This window comes from Amblyraja radiata, chromosome 10 (genome assembly GCF_010909765.2).
Source record: "Amblyraja radiata isolate CabotCenter1 chromosome 10, sAmbRad1.1.pri, whole genome shotgun sequence".
Classification (NCBI taxonomy): domain Eukaryota; kingdom Metazoa; phylum Chordata; class Chondrichthyes; order Rajiformes; family Rajidae; genus Amblyraja; species Amblyraja radiata.
In genome coordinates this window covers 17559517-17578516 of record NC_045965.1, presented here as the reverse complement: position 1 = coordinate 17578516, position 19000 = coordinate 17559517, and the positions used below count along the sequence as shown (strand labels likewise).

The window sequence follows — 19000 nt, the reverse complement described above, 5'->3', positions numbered from 1 at the left end:
AGTGGCAATGCCTGCGGGATTGTGCAAAACAACAGAACTGAACAGAACCAGTATTTACATTTTTTTTTAAAGACACAACAGTAATTACTGCCGGGTGAGATAAGAGTTTACATTCCTGATGGCCTGTGGGAAGAAACTCCGTCTCATCCTCTCTGTTTTCGCAGCTTGACAGCGGAGGCACATGCCTGACTAGCAGCAGTCTGTGCTGGGGTGGTAGGGGTCCTTCATTATCTTGCTGGCTCTGGATCTGCACCTCCTGGTGTATAGGTCCTGCAGGGGGGTGAGTGTAGTTCCCTTGGTGCGTTCGGCCGAACGCACTACTCTCTGCAGAGCCTTCCTGTCCTGGGCAGAGCTGTTGCCAAACCGGATGTTATAGGACAGGATGCTTTCTACAGCACCAGAGTATGTCAGATCCTCTGTGATGTGGACTCCCAGGTATTTAAAGCTGCCCACCCTATCCACAGTAATCCCATTTATCTCCAGTGGCGTGTACGTCCTCGGATGTTGAGCCCTTCTAAAGTCCACAATCAACTCCTTAGTTTTAGTGATATTCGTTTCTGGTGGCGCCATGCAGCAGTGAGAGGCGCAGTATTCGGCTCCGCTCCCGACAAATGCGCTAGAAGCACTAAAAAGCTTTCAAAGGAAGACGGGACCGATTTAAAAATACTCACCGGGGATGCCTGATGTCGCGTAAGTGACGTCATCAGAAATCGCCGCAAAATAACGGGGAATAACGGCACTTTTAAATGAGAAAAAGGAACTTACCCAAACGACCCACTTCAAGACCTCTGACCAGACTGCTTGCTAAGGAGTTGGGAAAAACACCTCAAACAACTCCAGAAGGGTCCGAAGAAGAAACTGAAGGTCGAAGAATCATTGCTGAAATGTAACAGAACAGGAATAGTCTTTAAGAGCAGCTGTGTCAAAAGACTTTGCTGATATGTTACATAAGGAGATTTCCGGACTGGCTACAAGTATGCAGCTCGGGAATAAGCAAGTTATTGAGACAATTGGTACTCTCAAGCAACGTATTGTGGAAGTAGAGACCGAGCTAAAAGCAGAAATTGAACGGGTTGAAGAAGTTTACAATGAAAAGTTGGAGCCTGTTCTCACTACTTCTGCAGAACACAGCACTGCTATTAAAGATCTGGAAACTGCGATGAAGAAAATGTCTGAAGTGATGAAGAGAATGAAAGAAGTTCAAGACCGAGTTTCTGGGCAACTGGCTAGAATGACCGACAAATGTCTCGACCTCGAAGCTCGGTCAAGACGGCAGAATTTAAGGATAGTTGGATTGAGAGAAGGAAAGGAGACTGGAATGGACCCTTGGGAGTTCACTGCCAACTTACTTAAACAAGGCAAGGCAACATTCAAGGTATAGCACATTTCATACACGAGGCAGACTCAAAGTGCGTCACACAAAAACATGTCATACAATAAAATGAAATAATAAAATGAAATAAAATAGAAGAATTAAAAGAAAATAAAAGCAAAGTTAAAAATGCATTATAAAAAGTGCAAAAGTTAAAAGTGCAATGTAGTTAAGATTTAGCTGAAAGCTAAAGTAAACATAAAAGTTTTCAGTCTTGTTTTAAAAGTGGTCAAAGTTGAGGCAAGTCTTAAATCTTCAGGAAGTTTATTCCAGCTATTTGTTGCATAGTAACTAAATCCTGCTTTCCCATGTTTTGTATTTACTCTGGGAATCACTAACAGATTGGTCTCAGAAGATCTTAGCGGTCTAGAAGGCTTATATAGTGGAAGCATGTCAGTGATATACTTTGGCCCTAAACCTTGTAGTGATTTATAGGTGAGCAGCAGGATTTTGAAATCAATTCTCTGACATACAGGGAGCCAATGTAAGGATTTAAGAATTGGTGTAATGTGTTCAAATTTTTTGGTCTTTGTTAGAACTCTAGCAACAGCGTTCTGAACAAGCTGTAGCTGCCTGACAGTTTTTTTCGGAAGACCTGCAAGGAGACCGTTACAATAATCTAGCCTACTAGTAATAAAGGCATGTACAAGTTTTTCTAAGACTTGAGCTGACATGAGTACTCTTAATCTTGCTACGTTTTTGAGGTGATAGTAGGCCGATTTTGTTACTGATTTGATGTGACTGTCGAAATGTAAATCTGAATCCATAATAACCCCGAGATTTCTGGCTTTGTTTGAAGTTTTCAGGGACAGAGAGTGAAGGTGTTGGGTTACTTTAAGCCTTTCTTTTTTAGCACCAAAAACAATTATCTCCGTTTTGTCCTTATTTAGTTGGAGGAAATTTTGGCACATCCAGTCTTTGACTTGCTCAATGCACTGGCACAGCAGATGTATGGGGCGATAGTCATTTGGTGATAGCGCTACATAGATTTGAGTGTCATCGGCAAAGCAGTGGTGGTCAATATTATTATTTCGCATGATTTGCCCTAGTGGGAGCATGTAGATGTTGAATAAAGAGGGCCCTAAGATCGATACTTGCGGGACTCCACACGTCACGTTGGTTGGTTCTGATACAAAGTCGCCAATGGAAACAAAATAGTTCCTATCTTGTAGATATGACCTGAACCAACTTAAGACTGTGCCTGAAAGCCCCACCCATTTTTCCAACCTGTCCAAAAGTATTGAGTGATCAACAGTGTCGAATGCAGCACTGAGGTCTAATAGCATTAATATTGAAACTTTGCCAGAGTCTGTGTTAAGACGGATGTCGTTTACAACTTTAATAAGGGCGGATGAAAGATAGGTTTGATATTGGTCTATAGTTATTAATAATAGAGGCATCTAGGCTCCGCTTTTTTAAAAGGGGTTCAATAACTGCAGTTTTCAAGGCTTTTGGGAAATTGCCTGATTGAAGGGAGCTGTTAACTATTTGTAGTATGTCTATTGCTAGGCAGTCAAAAACATTCTTAAAAAAAGTTGGTAGGTAATGCATCAAGGCAGCAGGTGGATGGCCTTAGTTGTGTCACCGTTTCCACAAGAGTTTTAGAGTCTACTAGACCAAGTGCAGACCCGTTGGGTCTGTTTCCCTAACGGCGTTTGCGGGGGGGGGGGGGGGGGGGCTGCGGCATCACACTCACATTAACCACCCCCCAAACACACAGGTGGGGGGAGGGGAGGTGAGAAGAGGGGAGGGAGGGGAGAGGAGGAGGAAACGGGACAGATTTGGGAGGGAAAGGAGAGCGGGGTAGGAGGTGAGAGAGGGGGATGGGGAGAGAGATGTGGGGGAGGGGGGATGGGTAGGGAGGGGAGGATGGAGGGAAAGGGGTGGGGGAGAGAGGGGAAGGAGTGGGGAGAGAGGAGGGGAAAGGGGGGAGAGAAGAGGAAGAGTGGGGAGGGAGGAGGAGAGGGGTAGGGAGAGTGATGGAAGAGGGACAGAGGGGAAGAGGGCGGTGGGAGAGAGGGAAGGGGGTGGGGTAGAGAGGGAAGGGGGTTGGGGGAGAGAGGGAAGGGGGGTGGGGGAGGGATGAGGAGAGGGAGAGGGGGAGAGGAGTGGGGAGGGAGGGAGGGAGGGGTAGAGGGGTAGCGGGAGTGGTGGAAGAGGGACGGGGGAGTGGTGGAAGAGGTACAGAGGGGTAGGGGAAGGGGTGGGGGAGAGAGGGGAAGGGAAGGGAAGAGAGAGAGGTGGAGGAGGAAGAGGGGTGGGGTAAGGGGAGAGAAGTGGAAGAGTGGGGAGGGAGGGGTAGGGGGAGTGGTGGAAGAGGGACAGAGCGGTATGGGGGAAGGCGGCGGGGGGAGAGAGGGATGGGTGGGAGAGGGAGAGGGGTGAGAAGAGGGAAACATAGAAATTAAGTGCAGGAGTAGGCCATTCGGCCTTACGAGCCTGCACCACCATTCAATATGATCATGGCTGATCATCCAACTCAGTATCCTGTACCTGCCTTCTCCCCATACCCCCTGATCCCTTTAGCCACAAGGGCCAGATCTAACTCCCTCTTAAATATAGCCAATGAACTGGCCTCAACTACCTTCTGTGCCAGTGAATTCCAGAGATTCACCACTCTCTGTGTGAAAAATGTTTTTCTCATCTCGGTCCTAAAAGATTTACCCCTTATCCTTAAACTGTGACCCCTTGTTCTGGACTTCCCCAACATCTGGAACAATCTTCCTGCATCTAGCCTGTCCAACCCCTTAAGAATTTTGTAAGTCTATAAGATACCCCCTCAAACTTCTAAAATCTAGCGAGTTCAAGCTGAGTCTATCCAGTCTTTATTCATATGAAAGTCCTGACATCCCAGAAATCAGTCTGGTGAACCTTCTCTGTACTCCCTCTATGGCAAGAATGTCTTTGAGCATTGGGCATTGTGACATCACACGATGGAACGTTCACCAGGGGCTGGGGCTGATGCTATGGGTGAGAAGCCAGTATTTTTTTAAATATTGGGGGGGGGGGCTGCGGCATCACACTCACATTAACCACCCCCCAAACACACAGGTGGGGGGAGGGGGGTGAGAAGAGGGGAGGGAGGGGAGAGGAGGAGGAGGAAACGGGACAGATTTGGGAGAGAAAGGAGAGCGGTGTAGGGGGTGAGAGAGGGGGATGGGGAGTGAGATGTGGGGGAGGGGGGGGATGGGGAGGGAGGGGAAGAGGGAGGGAGGGGGAGAGGGGTGGGGGTAGAGAGGGGAAAGAGTGGGGAGGGAGAGTGGAGGGGGTGGGGGGAGAGAAGTGGAAGAGTGGGGAGGGAGGAGGAGAGGGGTAGGGGGAGTGATGGAGGACGGACAGGGGGATAGGGGGGAGGGTGCGGGGGGGGAGAGGGAGGGGGGTGGGGGAGAGAGAGGAATGGGAGAGGGGTGAGGAGAGGGAGGGGGAGGAGAGAAGGGGAAGAGAAGTGGAAGAGTGGGTAGGGAGGGAGGGGTAGAGGGGTAGCGGGATTGGTGGAAGAGGGACGGGGGAGTGGTGGAAGAGGAACAGAGGGGTAAGAGGAAGGGGTGGGGGAGAGAGGGAAAGGGAGGGGAAGAGAGAGGGTGGGGGAGGGAGAGGGGTGGGGTAAGGGGAGAGAAGTGGCAGAGTGGGGAGGGAGGGGTAGGGGGAGTGGTGGAAGAGGGACAGGGGTAGGGGAAGGGGGTGGGGGGAGAGAGGGAAGGGGGTGGGGTAGAGAGGGAAGGGGGTGGGGGAGAGAGGGATGGGTGGGAGAGGGAGAGGGGTGAGGAGAGGGAAACATAGAAACATAGAAATTAATTGCAGGAGTAGGCCATTCGGCCCTTTGAGCCTGCACCACCATTCAATATGATCATGGCTGATCATCCAACTCAGTATCCTGTACCTGCCTTCTCTCCATATCCCCTGATCCCTTTAGCCACAAGGGGCCACATCTAACTCCCTCTTAAGTTCCGATTGGACATGTGTGAACATTGGGCATTGTGACATCACACAATGGAACGTTCACCAGGGGCTGGGGCTCCTGCAAAGGCATATGTAAATGAATCCATTCTGATTGGACATCTGTGAGCATCGGGCATTGTGACATCACACGATGGAACGTTCACCAGGGGCTGGGGCTGGTGCTGCTTCTATGGGTGAGAAGCCAGTTTATTTTTGAAATATTGGTGGGGGGGGGGGGGGGGGGGAAGGATTTGATTAAAAACGTGTACTTAAACACGACAAAATGTAATGAGGAGCGGATACTTAGAAAGAAAAGTGAAATCTCTACCGAAATGGAAAAGATGTCGGCGATTCTGCGTCTGGTTTCGGAGTTGCAGTGAATCAAAGGAAGAAATGCAGCCGTATATGTAAATGGCTCCATTCCGATTGGACATCTGCGAGCATTGGGCATTGTGACATCACACGATGGAAACGAATCAAAAGGCAGACAGGCAGCCGGAAGGACAGCAGGCGGCAGGCACACAGTTTTATATAATAACTAGACCAAGTGCAGACCTGTTGGGTCTGTTTCCCTAACGGCGTTTGCGGGGGGGGGGGGGGGGGGGCTGAGGCATCACACTCACATTAACCATCCCCCAAACACACAGGTGGGGGGAGGGGAGGGGAGAAGAGGGGAGGGAGGGGAGTGGAGGAGGAGGAAACGGGACAGATTTGGGAGGGAAAGGAGAGCGGGGTAGGAGGTGAGAGAGGGGGATGGGGAGAGAGACGTGGGGGAGGGGGGGATGGGGAGGGAGGGGAGGATGGAGGGAGGGGGAGAGGGATGGGGGAAGAGAGGGGAAAGAGTGGGGAGAGAGGAGGGGGAGTGGGGAGAGAAGAGGAAGAGGGGAGGGAGAAGGAGAGGGGTAGGGGGAGTGATGGAAGAGGGACAGAGGGGTAGGGGGAAGGGGGCAGGGGAGAGAGGGAAGGGGGGTGGGGTAGAGAGGGAAGGGGGTGGGGGAGAGAGGGAAGGGGGGGGGGGGAGGGATGAGGAGAGGGAGAGGGGGAGAGGAGTGAGGAGGGAGGGAGGGAGGGAGGGAGGGAGGGAGGGAGGGAGGGAGGGAGGGAGGGAGGGAGGGAGGGAGGGGTAGCGGGAGTGGTGGAAGAGGGACGGGGAGTGGTGGAAGAGGAACAGAGGGGAAGGGGAAGGGGTGGGGGAGAGAGGGGAAGGGAAGGGAAGAGAGAGGGGTGGGGTAAGAGGGAAGAGGGGTGGGGTAAGGGGAGAGAAGTGGAAGAGTGGGAATGGAGGGGTAGGGGGAGTGGTGGAAGAGGGACAGAGCGGTATGGGGGAAGGGGGCGGTGGGAGAGAGGGAAGGGGGGTGGGGGTGGGGGAGAGAGGGATGGGTGGGAGAGGGAGAGGGGTGAGAAGAGGGAAACATAGAAATTAAGTGCAGGAGTAGGCCATTCAGCCCTACGAGCCTGCACCACCTTTCAATATAATCATGGCTGATCATCCAACTCAGTATCCTGTACCTGCCTTCTCTCCATATCCCCTGATCCCTTTAGCCACAAGGGCCAGATCTAACTACCTCTTAAATATAGCCAATGAACTGGCCTCAACTACCTTCTGTGCCAGTGAATTCCAGAGATTCACCACTCTCTGTGTGAAAAATGTTTTTCTCATCTCGGTCCTAAAAGATTTACCCCTTATCCTTAAACTGTGACCCCTTGTTCTGGACTTCCCCAACATCTGGAACAATCTTCCTGCATCTAGCCTGTCCAACCCCTTAAGAATGTTGTAAGTCTATAAGATACCTCCTCAATCTTCTAAAATCTAGCGAGTACAAGCCGAGTCTATCCAGTCTTTCTTCATATGAAAGTCCTGACATCCCAGGAATCAGTCTGGTGAGCCTTCTCTGTACTCCCACTATGGCAAGAATGTCTTTGAGCATTGGGCATTGTGACATCACACAATGGATCGTTCATCAGGGGCTGGGGCTGGGGCTGATTCTATGGGTGAGAAGCCAGTATTTTTTTAAATATTGGGGGGGGGGGCTGCGGCATCACACTCACATTAACCACCCCCCAAACACACAGGTGGGGGGAGGGGGGTGAGAAGAGGGGAGGGAGGGGAGAGGAGGAGGAGGAAACGGGACAGATTTGGGAGAGAAAGGAGAGCGGGGTAGGGGGTGAGATGTGGGGGAGGGGGGGATGGGGAGGGAGGGGAAGAGGGAGGGAGGGGAAGAGGGGTGGGGGGAGATAGGGGAAAGAGTGGGGAGGGAGGAGGAGAGGGGTAGGGGGAGTGATGGAAGACGGACAGAGGGATAGGGGGAAGGGGGCGGGGGGAGAGAGGGAAGGGGGTGGGGGAGAGAGGGATGGGAGAGGGAGAGGAGTGAGGAAATGGAGGGGGGAGGAGAGAAGGGGGAGAGAAGTGGAAGAGTGGGGAGGGAGGGAGGGAGGGGTAGAGGGGTAGCGGGAGTGGTGGAAGAGGGACGGGGGAGTGGTGGAAGAGGAACAGAGGGGTAAGAGGAAGGGGTGGGGGAGAGAGGGAAAGGGAGGGGAAGAGAGAGGGGTGGGGGAGGGAGAGGGGTGGGGTAAGAGGAGAGAAGTGGAAGAGTGGGGAGGAGGGGTAGGGGGAGTGGTGGTAGAGGGACAGAGGGGTAGGGGAAGGGGGCGGGGGGAGAGAGGGAAGGAGGTGGGGTAGAGAGGAAGGGGGGTGGGGGAGAGAGGGATGGGTGGGAGAGGGAGAGGGGGGGGGGAAGGATTTGATTAAAAACGTGTATTTAAACTCGACGAAATGTAATGAGGAGCGGATACTTAGAAAGAAAAGTGAAATCTCTACCGAAATGGAAAAGATGTCGGCGATTCTGCGTCTGGTTTCGGAGTTGCAGTGAATCAAAGGAAGAAATGCAGCCGGCAGCCGTACATGTAAATGGATCCATTCCGATTGGACATCTGCGAGCATTGGGCATTGTGATTGGACATCAGCGAGCATTGGGCATTGTGACATCACACGATGGAAACAAATCAAAAGGCAGACGGGCAGCCGGACGGACGGCAGGCGGCAGGCACACAGTTTTATATAATAATAGACTAATCCAAGTGCAGACCCGTTGGGTCTGTTTCCCCAACGGCGTTTGCGGGAGGGGGGGGGGGCTGAGGCATCACACTCACATTAACCACCCCCCAAACACACAGGTGGGACAGAGAGGAGGGGGGAGGGGTAAGAGTGTGGAGGGAGGGGGAAGAGTGTGGAGGGAGGGGAAGAGAGGTGGGGGGAGAGGGGGGAAACAGTGGGGAGGGATAGTGGGAGGGGGAGAGGTGGAAGAGTGGGGAGGGTCAGAGGGGTAGGGGGAAGGGGTGTGGGGGGAGAGGGGAGGGAGGGGGATGGGAGGGAGAGAGAGGGGTGGGATGGGAAAGGGGTGAGGTGAGGGAGAGAAGTGGAAGAGTGGGGAGGGAGGGGTAGGAGGAGTGGTGGAAGAGGGACAGAGGGGTAGGGGAAGGGGGCGGGGGAGAGAGGGAAGGGGATAGGGTAGAGAGTGAAGGGGGGTGGGGGAGAGAGGGATGGGTGGGAGAGGGAGAGGGGTGAGAAGAGGGAAACTTAGAAACATAGAAATTAGGTGCAGGAGTAGGCCATTCGGCCCTTCGAGCCTGCACCTCCAGTCAATATGATCATGGCTGATCATCCAACTCAGTATCCTGTACCTGCCTTCTCTCCACACCCCCTGATCCCTTTAGCTACAAGGGCCACATCTAACTCCCTCTTAAATATAGCCAATGAACAGGCCTCAACTACCTTCTGTGGCAGTGAATTCCAGAGATTCACCACTCTCTGTGTGAAATTTTTTTTTCTCATCTCGGTCCTAGAAGATTTCCCCCTTATCCTTAAACTGTGACCCCTTGTCCTGGACTTCCCCAACATCGGTTTCTATAAGATCCCCCCTCAATCTTCAAAAATCTAGCGAGTACAAGCCGAGTCTATTCAGTCTTTCTTCATATGAAAGTCCTGACATCTCAGGAATCAGTCTGGTGAAGCTTCTCTGTACTCCCTCTATGGCAAGAATGTCTTTGAGCATTGGGCATTGTGACATCACACAATGGAACGTTCACCAGGGGCTGGGGCTCCTGCAAAGGCATATGTAAATGGATCCATTCCGATTGGACATATGTGAACATTGGGCATTGTGACATCACACGATGGAACGAATCAAAAGGAAGAAAGGCAGCCGGCAGCCGGACGGACGGACGGCAGGCGGCAGCCACAGACTTTTATAGATAGATAGATAGATAGATAGATAGATAGATAGATAGATAGATAGATAGATAGATAGATAGATAGATAGATAGATAGATAGATAGATAGATAGATAGATAGATAGATAGATAGATAGATAGATAGATAGATGACATTAAAGCATGTCATCATTGCCACGTTACTTTTGCCTAAACAGGTTGGTGATCCAACATTTTTGTTTGAAGCGGAGATATTGATGGCACATCTGATGCCTTCAATTTTATCAGTATAAAAGAACGCAAACTCATTGCATTTCTGCGTGGAATGGAGTTCAGGTGGTATTTGTGTTGGGGGGTTGGTCAGTCTGTCAACAGTTGCAAATAGGGTTTTTGCCTTATTAGTGTTGTTGTTAATGATATTGGAGGAAAATGTTTCTCTAGCACTTTTTAAGTCTAAATTGTAGGCACGGAGGCTCTCTTTATAGATGTCATGGTGAATATGAAGTTTTGTTTTCCGCCAGATGCGTTCAGCTTTCCGGCATTCTCTTTTCTGGGCTGTTACAAAAGCAGCTTTTCTCCAGGGTGCCTTTTGCTTACCAGAAATCGTTTTAACCGTAACAGGTGCAATGACATCTATAACTTTCACAATTCTGGAATTAAAGTTACCTACAAGATCATCAGCAGCACATGGGTTTAGAGGTCGTAACAAGGAGATGGCATTTTTAAAGAGTACATTAGAATAGTAAGATTAAACGAGAACTTACCAGTTTGAAGTTTGATCTTGATTTTATGAGGAGTTACGATGAGCGATTACGTGAAGAAGGGCCGTCCGTCTGCGTGCGCGTCAAACTTCAAAGCAGCGGTGTTAAATCACAGATAAAAAAGAAGACCTGAGAATAGTAAGATTGTGAAAAACTAGAACTTCCATATGACCTTGATAATATGAGGGTGGGAGCGGTGGGCACGTAATCGCTCATCGTAACTCCTCATAAAATCAAGATCAAACTTCAAACTGGTAAGTTCTCGTTTAATCTTACTATTTTACTTCGGAGTCACGTGAGTGACTACGTGAAGATTTCAAAGCTCTGTGATTTCACAGCGGTTACGAATCCAGGCGTCACACACTGAATGGATTGACCATGGATGAGAGTATTATTAAAGCATTCAGACATAACGTAGTTAGTAAAGACACTGATGCTTTAAAATAAAGAAAATAAATGTTTTATTAGCTTCCCCTCCGAACCTGTGGGAAAACTAGGTAACAGAACTTAAGATGGCACGAGCAAATACCCCTGGTCCGATAATGGGTTTGTTATAAAACCGCTGGAACGTTCTTTCCTTCACCCATCCTGCAACCGCTAGGATGTCATCAAGGGGCACGTCCATCGTTCTTGCTGCCGACGTAGATGCAGCCCTGGTGGAGTGAGATTTAAAGATATGAGTATTTATTCCCGCTACCACCATTACCTCCTTTAACCATCTGGAGATAGTTTGTGTTGACACCTTTCGGTGTGGTTTCTTGTGGCTGATGAGGACCGATAGTTCTGAACCTCTGAGGTTCTCCGTGACTCACAGGTAGTGGTGTAAATGTGTTACCACACACAATCGTTGGTCCTCTGGATATGCCAGGAACTGGATCTTCATCCCTGGCATTCCTGGCCTGCTCTGTTTGATCAGGTCCTTAACAACGAATGTTATGTTATTCGTATTGCTGGTCATGTAGTCCAGTCGTAGTTTTTGTAGTGTCTGGACTCTTTGGGCTGTTATTAGCGCCATCAGCATAACCACTTTCAATGTTAGTTTTGACAAAGATAAGGCCATTGGCTGTCCCCACTGACGAAGTAAGGTCAGTACCATGCTCACATCCCATGTGTCCGTGTACCTAGGCCTTGGGGGTATCGAATTGTAAATTCCCTTCATTAATTTTATTACGAAGGGGTGCGTTCCTATCGGTCCGTGCCCTGCCTCCAGTGTAGGAGGATAGTGCACATCTGGCACTGTTGATTGCGCTATAACTTAATTTATAGTCATAGTACAGGGCTGATAGGAACTCCAAGACATCCGTTATCCGAACTGTGTTGTATGTTATATCGTTTGCATGGCAGAAAGCTTCCCACTTCTTAATATGTGTGGCGTACTGTTTTTTGGTACTGTCCCTCCATGCCTTTGTGATGATATCCACAGTTCGTTTGGATAGTCCAATGTCTTGAAATGGCCTCCTCAGAATCTGCAAAACCAACAATTAATCCGGTCAGAAAGTGGATGGTTGCTCCCTGAAACTGGGTTTACTAGGAGATCTCTCCTCTTAGGTACAACCATTAATGGCTGGACTATGATCCCCAATATTTTCGGGAACCAGGCTTGTGTAGGCCAATCTGGTACTACTAAAAAGCCTGTGGCTTTGTCATGCTTGATTTTAGTCAAGCATCGGATTATGAGGCAGAATGGTGGGAAAGCATAAATATACATTCCTCCCCAGTTTAGAGAAAAAGCATCCACTGACTCTGCTCCTGGGTCCGGCTCCCAGAACACATATCTGGGTAATTGATGGTTTAATCTAGATGCAAACAGATCCAAATCTGGAGTGCCAAATCGTATAATTATTTCATTGAATACTGTACGATTCAACATCCATTCTATATTATCATTAAACATTCGTGACCTTGCATCTGCCACCGTGTTATATCTTCCTAGTAGATATACTGCCGTGATCCAAATATCCCTCTCGATGCACCAGTGCCAAATGGGGTTACATAATCTGTCACAGGATACAGATTTTACACCACCCATGTGATTGATATTTGCTACCGCAGTAGTGTTATCAAACTGAATTTGAACATGCACATGTTGCATGTTGTTACAGAGAGACTTGAGCCCATATTGTGCCCCCAACAATTCTAGGTAATTGATTCCATATAGTTGGAGTATAGCAGACTCTTGCTCATTCCATCTGCCTCCACAGTTCCTGACTGTGTTTGTGGCTCCCCATCCTAAACCGCTTGCGTCGGTTTGGGGAAACACTGATGGGCTCTCAAGTAAGATTTTTCTTGAGCTGAGTCTTATGTTTTCCATCCACCATTGTAGTTCAATAATGGCTTCAGTTGGTAACCACATTGATTTGCCAAACTGACCTGCATGCAATTTCAATGCTCGTTCCTTTGCCCGCTGTAAATGCTGGTAATGCAAAGGTCCGTAGCGTACTGCAGGAAAGGCAGCTACCAATTTGCAAATGCCAATTACACTTGCTGTTTGTCTGATAGTTGGTTTGTGTTTTTCTATCAGATCATTGCAGGCTTTCCTCAAGTCTTGTTGTTTGCCTTTAGGCAAAGTCACCAACATGGTTACTGTATTGATAGTAAATCCTAGGTAATCAATTACCTTGGTAGGAGTTAATTTTGATTTAACTGGATGGATTAGGAACCCAAGTTTTTCAAACAGGGTTTTGGTTGCCTTGACTGTTGCTTCTGCCAATTCTTTGGTCACTCCAAAGATGAAAATGTCATCCAAATATGCCATGACAATGTGATTTTGAGATCTTAGCAGCCCCAGAATTGGTTTCAGTAATTTGGTAAACAGTCTAGGGGCTGATGTCAATCCATTTGGCAGAGCCTTGTATTGCCGTTATTGACCCATCCAGGTAAACTTCAAATATCTCCTATACTCTTTGTGAATAGACACCGAATAGTATGCATCTTTGAGGTCGATGCATGCCATATAGCCATTTTTGGAAACCAACTGAGTTGCTGTTCCAAAATTGTCCATTTTAAAGTGTTTATATTGCACATATGTATTGAGTTCCGTAAGATCCAAAATAATACGGATCCCTCCATCTTTTTTCTCTTTTGGAAATAAATTGGATATAAATTGGTGAGGTTCTGTGTATGACCTCTCAATAACGTTGCAATTTCTTTTTGTATATTCATTGTCTCTTTTTGGGAAAAGACATATGTGCGAATATTAGAATGTGTTGGTGGTGGTGATGAATTCAAATTGAACTTAATTTTGAATCCTTCTATACTGTGCAGTATGAATGGATCCTTAGTGACCCAACACCATTCTTTTAAGAAGTATTTTAACCTTCCCCCCACCTGTAAGTGAGGTTCGTCTGGTATGTTCCCTGAGGAACTGGTTTGACTTACCTCTGTTGTTACTGGCGGCGTGGCGATGGTTTTCGTCCGCGAGATTTGGTGAGCAGAGCTGGTGGTTGCTCTCTCCTCATCCTCGCTGTCGGCCTGCTGGGGCCTGCCCCTAAAAAAGACCTTGACTCAGGTGTGAATCTTCCTCCGGTGCCTGGCTCTCTAGGTGTAAAACGCCGAGAGCTGTAGGGGTGGAATCTCGTGGATGGACCCCTGGGTGTGGCCTGACCTCTTGTTATGAGGGGCACGGTTTTTGCCTGGTCATCCAGGTCCCGTACCTGTCTTGACAGGTCTTCCCCAAACAGGTAGTTTGCGGGCTGGATGTCGCTAGCTTTGCAAAGAGCTGCAAACTTCTAATTTATTGCTGGTTTTATTGCCTCTTTCAGAATGCAGTTTATTTCGAAGCGGGCATTACATAGCAGTGCCATGGTATCCTGTTCCCGGTCAGTGAGGAGGCCTCCTTCCACACCTCCTGCAGACGAAGTAATTCCAGACCCCAGCAGGTTTAATACTTTTTGGAACTTCAGTTCCTGATTCCTGATGATGGGACCTATTTGCCCCCAAATTATACGGTTCACCGCTTGAACCTTGAGGGAAGCACAGTTAGATGGTGGGGGGTACCTGTTCAGGGTTTCTTCCTCCAATCTCCCCTGGGAGTGTTCCCCCACTGTGCTTCCAAACTCTGAATCCGGGTAATCCCCGTATGTACTTCCCCCTTCCATGTGAAAGACATATTGCTGCCCAGAGTATGAGGCTGCTGGCACGGTCTGTAGAAGGGACTCGTGCTGATATTGCTCCTTTCTCCGGAGTTTATCATTGTGGAGCAGCTTCTCCATAGGCTGCTCCATGTGGGAGAGTCGTCCTCGGACGCTTCCCGATGAGGGAGGGTATCCCTCTTCCCCGGACTCATCCGAATCTACGGGTCTGGCAGACTTATGGGTGGCTTTACGTCCCGCTGGGACCACCATGGTGCTTTCCTCCTGCACCAAGTCTGCTGCTGCCGGTTCTGATGCCTGCGAAAATTACCGTCGTCCGCTACCAGGAATGCTGCGGTCTTCGGCAGCCGGTTTCCCCGCGAACCGTCTCTTCGACATTTTTTGGGGCTCTGAAAAACAAATAATTCCTTAGCCCGAACAGAAAGCGCAGGGTAAGTGGTTCAACTTTTCTTACCTGCCGCCTTTTTTAAAATCCCAACGGCTGGGAGGACGCAGTGCCTCTCCAGTCCGTTGCGCGCGTTGCTTTCAGACGTAAAATGACGCGCACGCAGACGGACGGCCCTTCTTCACGTAGTCACTCACGTGACTCCGAAGTAAAATGTTCATTTATATACCGTTTTTTGACAGTATTTGATTTTGTCTGTATGTCGGGAATAAAAGATATATTAAAGAGAACACAGAAGTGGTCAGACAATGAAGGATCAGTCACGAAAATATCAGAAACATTGAGACCCTTTGTGATAATCAAGTCCAGGGTGTGCCCCTTACAATGAGTAGCCTCTTTCACATGTTGAGTAGTTCAAATGTGTCTCAAATAGTAAAACATTATTTTGCACCCTGGTCATTCAAATCAAGTATGAAAATTAAAATCACCAGTTATAACTAGATAGTCAAAGTCAGTGGAGATGCTAGACAATAATTCTGAAAAGTCATCGAAAAAATTTGCATAATATTTAGGTGGCCTGTAAATAATTAATAGGAGAACTCTGGGGGAACATTTCAATACAGCACAAAGGAATTCGAATGATGGAAAATCACCAAGTGACATCTGTTTCCCCTGAAATACATTTTTAAATATAGCAGCAACCCCTCCACCTCTTTTTCCAGATCTACATACATCAAAAAAGTTATAATTGGGAGGAGCTGTCGCGATCAGAATGGTTGCACTGTTATTTTGTTCTAGCCATGTTTCAGTTAAAAACATAAAATCCAGTTTAGAGGTGGTAATAAAATCGTTGACTAAAAATGATTTGTTACTACAGATGGCACAATGGGCTAAGTGTTCGGCTGGCAACCTGAAGGTGGCCGGTTCGAATCCTGCTTGGAGTGTGTACTGTCGTTGTGTCCTTGGGCAAGACACTTCACCTACCTTTGCCTGGGACTAGAGACGGAAATTAGCTACTGATTGGCTACAACCTCGCATATTTACATGCAAATGTTCATTAATATGCACTGTCCCTATAAACAAATTATTATTATTATTATTATTATTAAGAGACCTAACATTAAGCAGACCCATCCTGATGGTATTATTGATAGGCTTTATGGTTGGTTTTGGTTTGGAGGGAATAGGTATTAGATTTGTTAGGTTAGCAGTGTGTCTAAGTTTCCCTTTGTTTACTCTCTTAGTAGTCACAACAGGAATGCAGAAGGTGCCATACTTTGACGTAGGCGACCTTGGGTTCAGCTGATTATGCGGAACTTCCTTCGTAATGTGTCTACGGCTGAACCCTTTCTTGTCTCAGTAATGTTCAGGACTGCTATCAATACAGGGGGGGGGGGCTGTGGCGCCCTCCGCTTGGTTGTTATCTCCCTGCGGCCGTGACGTGGCGATTGTACTGATATGGGGCATGGGCTGGGCATCATAGACACAGATGCAAGTTTAATGCCACCTTTTTCCTGTTTCTTCAATTCATATGGAAAATCATAATGGGAGGAGACAGTGGAGCTGGTGTTGTTATGGCTAAGGGAGAGATGAGGGTGGAGGTCATCGTCGATGGGGGAGTGCAGAGGAGGGTGGTGGCCGTTCCTCTCCAAGCCAGCATCAGCGGTGGGGGATGGTAGGGGGGGTAAGGGCGCGTCGATGGGGATGGGTGGGTGGGGGGGGCTGTTGTCTCTCCTCATGGTCTGTGGTCTGACTGCGGCCTGTGTGTCAGACAGTGGCAGGGTAGATGTGTGGGGGGGGCTGTTGCCTCGCTTCTCCACCTGTGGTCTGACTGCGGCCTGTGTGTCAGACCGTGGCAGGGTAGATTTGTGGGAAAGCGAGAAGAGAAGATTGTCCTTTAACAGTCTTGAGCCGAACCTGTTTGGGTGTACACCATCTGCTCTGAGTATTCAAGCTGTCTGAAAAACCAAAAGTAGATGTTGCACACCGAGTTCAGAGAGCACATTCAAGGCCAGGAGCCCCTCCAAGACAGATTATAGTGAAACTTCACGACATAGCAGCTCTTGAAGACATTATGAAAAAAATTCCATTCGCAACAAATCTGATGTTTGAAGGTGAAACCGTACGATTCTTTAGAGACTACCCAGCAGAAGTGGCTAAGAAACGTGCCCTTTTTACAAAGACAAGACTGATCCTGAAAGGAATTCCGAACTTAAGATACGGAATAATTTATCCTGCAAAAATGAGTATCACATATAAGGATTTGGAGCGTTTCTTTATTGATCCAGAAGAAGCATTTAAATACGCACAAGAGCTAACAAAGGATATTAAAGGATAAGTAAAATATCACGGTTATCCGGAGGTTTAACATATATATCTGAAACTGAGAAAATATGACTTTTAAAATAAATATAAGCACAAATGTTCTCGATAATGTGGCCGAAGAAGTTACACGTGGTGAAGTCTAGACACCTTATTGACTTTGGAATGTAAACTCAAGGACAAACTTTTTTTGAACGAAAGATTTAAAAAAAATTGAGTTACGCAGCATAGAAAAATTAAATTAAATGGAGATGAAAGTAATAGTTCACTAATAAAAAGATATCTATAATTATATACTAACACATAAATAACTGGACTAACTCACGTATACTAATCTAAAATGTACTAGCACACTTTGCTGGGGTTTTTTTAAGTCAATAATGAACATGCTGTAGATTTATGATCGCTAGTTTAATCTGTTGGATTATTATACTAATATACTAATATAATAAAATATGCGTAATCGATTCGGGAAGACAGATTCCCAGTTACGCTCAAGATAAACTAACAAGGAATTAAGCTGGAAGTTGGCAAGCAGACAAGATTGTAATTTTGGTTAACCCCTTCCAACCAGCAGTTTCTGACAAATATACTGGGCTTTGTCTGCTAAGTGAAATACAGTAATTGTTAGTAAATAGTACATCCAGTTGAAGATTTAAGTAGATCTACATGTTCGATGGTTTTCTCTATATTACCCGGTTTTGAACTGTTCCTTCTTTTTCACAATACTTGTTTAAGGGAACGGAGCTTAATGTAACTTAACATCTACGGAAGGTTTCAAGAATTTTTCTTCCACCATTCGGTGGTTTTTTTCTTGCAGTATTTTTTTTTTTAAATACTGTTTTATCACAATTTTTACGCTATTTAGCTCTTTTTTTGATTTTTCTTTAAGGGCACATTTACAAGGGATATACCAACAGAGTTTAGTAGCTGTGAGCACCCACCCAACACCCAGAAGCTCGAGGTATTGTGTTGCACCATCTGACATAAAGGTACAAATGTAATTTACAATGCAAGACGACGCGCAAAAGGAAATTGGAGGAATTACGTTTTGTAGCTGGAACATAAGGGGCGCTAATGAGCCAATCAAAAGGGGTAAGATTCTAGCCCAATTAAAATCACTCAATGCCGATATAATATTTCTACAGGAAACACACTTGAAACTTCAAGCTCAGACCAGGCTGAAGGCAAATTGGATCAGTCAAACATATCACTCCTCCTATCTCTCTAAATCTAGGAGTACCGCAATTATAATTCGTAAAGGCATGCCATTTAAACAAAGAATACCATCGCAGACAAAGAGGGGAGGTATGTCATAACTACTAGAGAGATACACTCTACTCCACTTACCATGGTAAATATTTATGCTCCTGATTTTGATAATCGCAATTTTTTAATAAAATCCTGAATATAATTTCTGAGTACAATTACCAAAATGTGATCATTGGGGGAGTTTTCAATTGCGTTCTGGATCAATATCTGGATAAATCCACCCAACAAAAGAGACGATATAAAATCAAAATCCAGTGAACATTTAAATGCATACATAAAAAACACAAATATAACAGATGTATGGAGGATTGCAAACCCAGCCCGAAGGGAATATTCCTTTTATTCATCAGTACATAAAACCTATACACGTATTGACTACTTCCTAGTGGACACAAAATTAATTCCCTTTATAACTAATCCTAAATATCATAATAGTGTAATCTCTGATCACTCTCTGTTAACCTTCTTCCTAAAACTAGATGGAATGTTCAATAAAAAATCGTTTTGGAGGTTTAATCCCCAAATTTTAAACAACCCGGATGGTTGTATATACCTAAAACAACAGATGGAACTTTTCTTTGAGACTAATGATAAACCAGACATCTCACCCTCCCTATTATGGGAATCTTCTAAGGCGTTTATCAGAGGT

At 47.0% G+C, this 19000-nt stretch overlaps 1 protein-coding gene across 1 annotated transcript; it reads left to right on the top strand.

The window, feature by feature from the left end:
- Positions 1-649: 649 nt before the first annotated feature.
- On the top strand, positions 650-17118 carry LOC116978134. Its single transcript, XM_033029155.1, has 2 exons — positions 650-1358; positions 16704-17118. The coding sequence occupies exons 1-2, from the start codon at positions 941-943 to the stop codon at positions 17093-17095; spliced, it is 810 nt and encodes a 269-aa protein (XP_032885046.1). The 5' UTR covers positions 650-940; the 3' UTR covers positions 17096-17118.
- The last annotated feature ends 1882 nt before the right edge of the window (positions 17119-19000 follow it).

Excerpts from the sequence above, each read along its gene's own strand:
- LOC116978134 (XM_033029155.1), top strand. The coding sequence starts at position 941 with ATGTTACATAAGGAGATTTCCGGACTGGCTACAAGTATGCAGCTCGGG. Across the intron at positions 1,359-16,703 it reads TGCCAACTTACTTAAACAAG|TATTCAAGCTGTCTGAAAAA; the intron begins GCAAGGCAACAT and ends ATCTGCTCTGAG.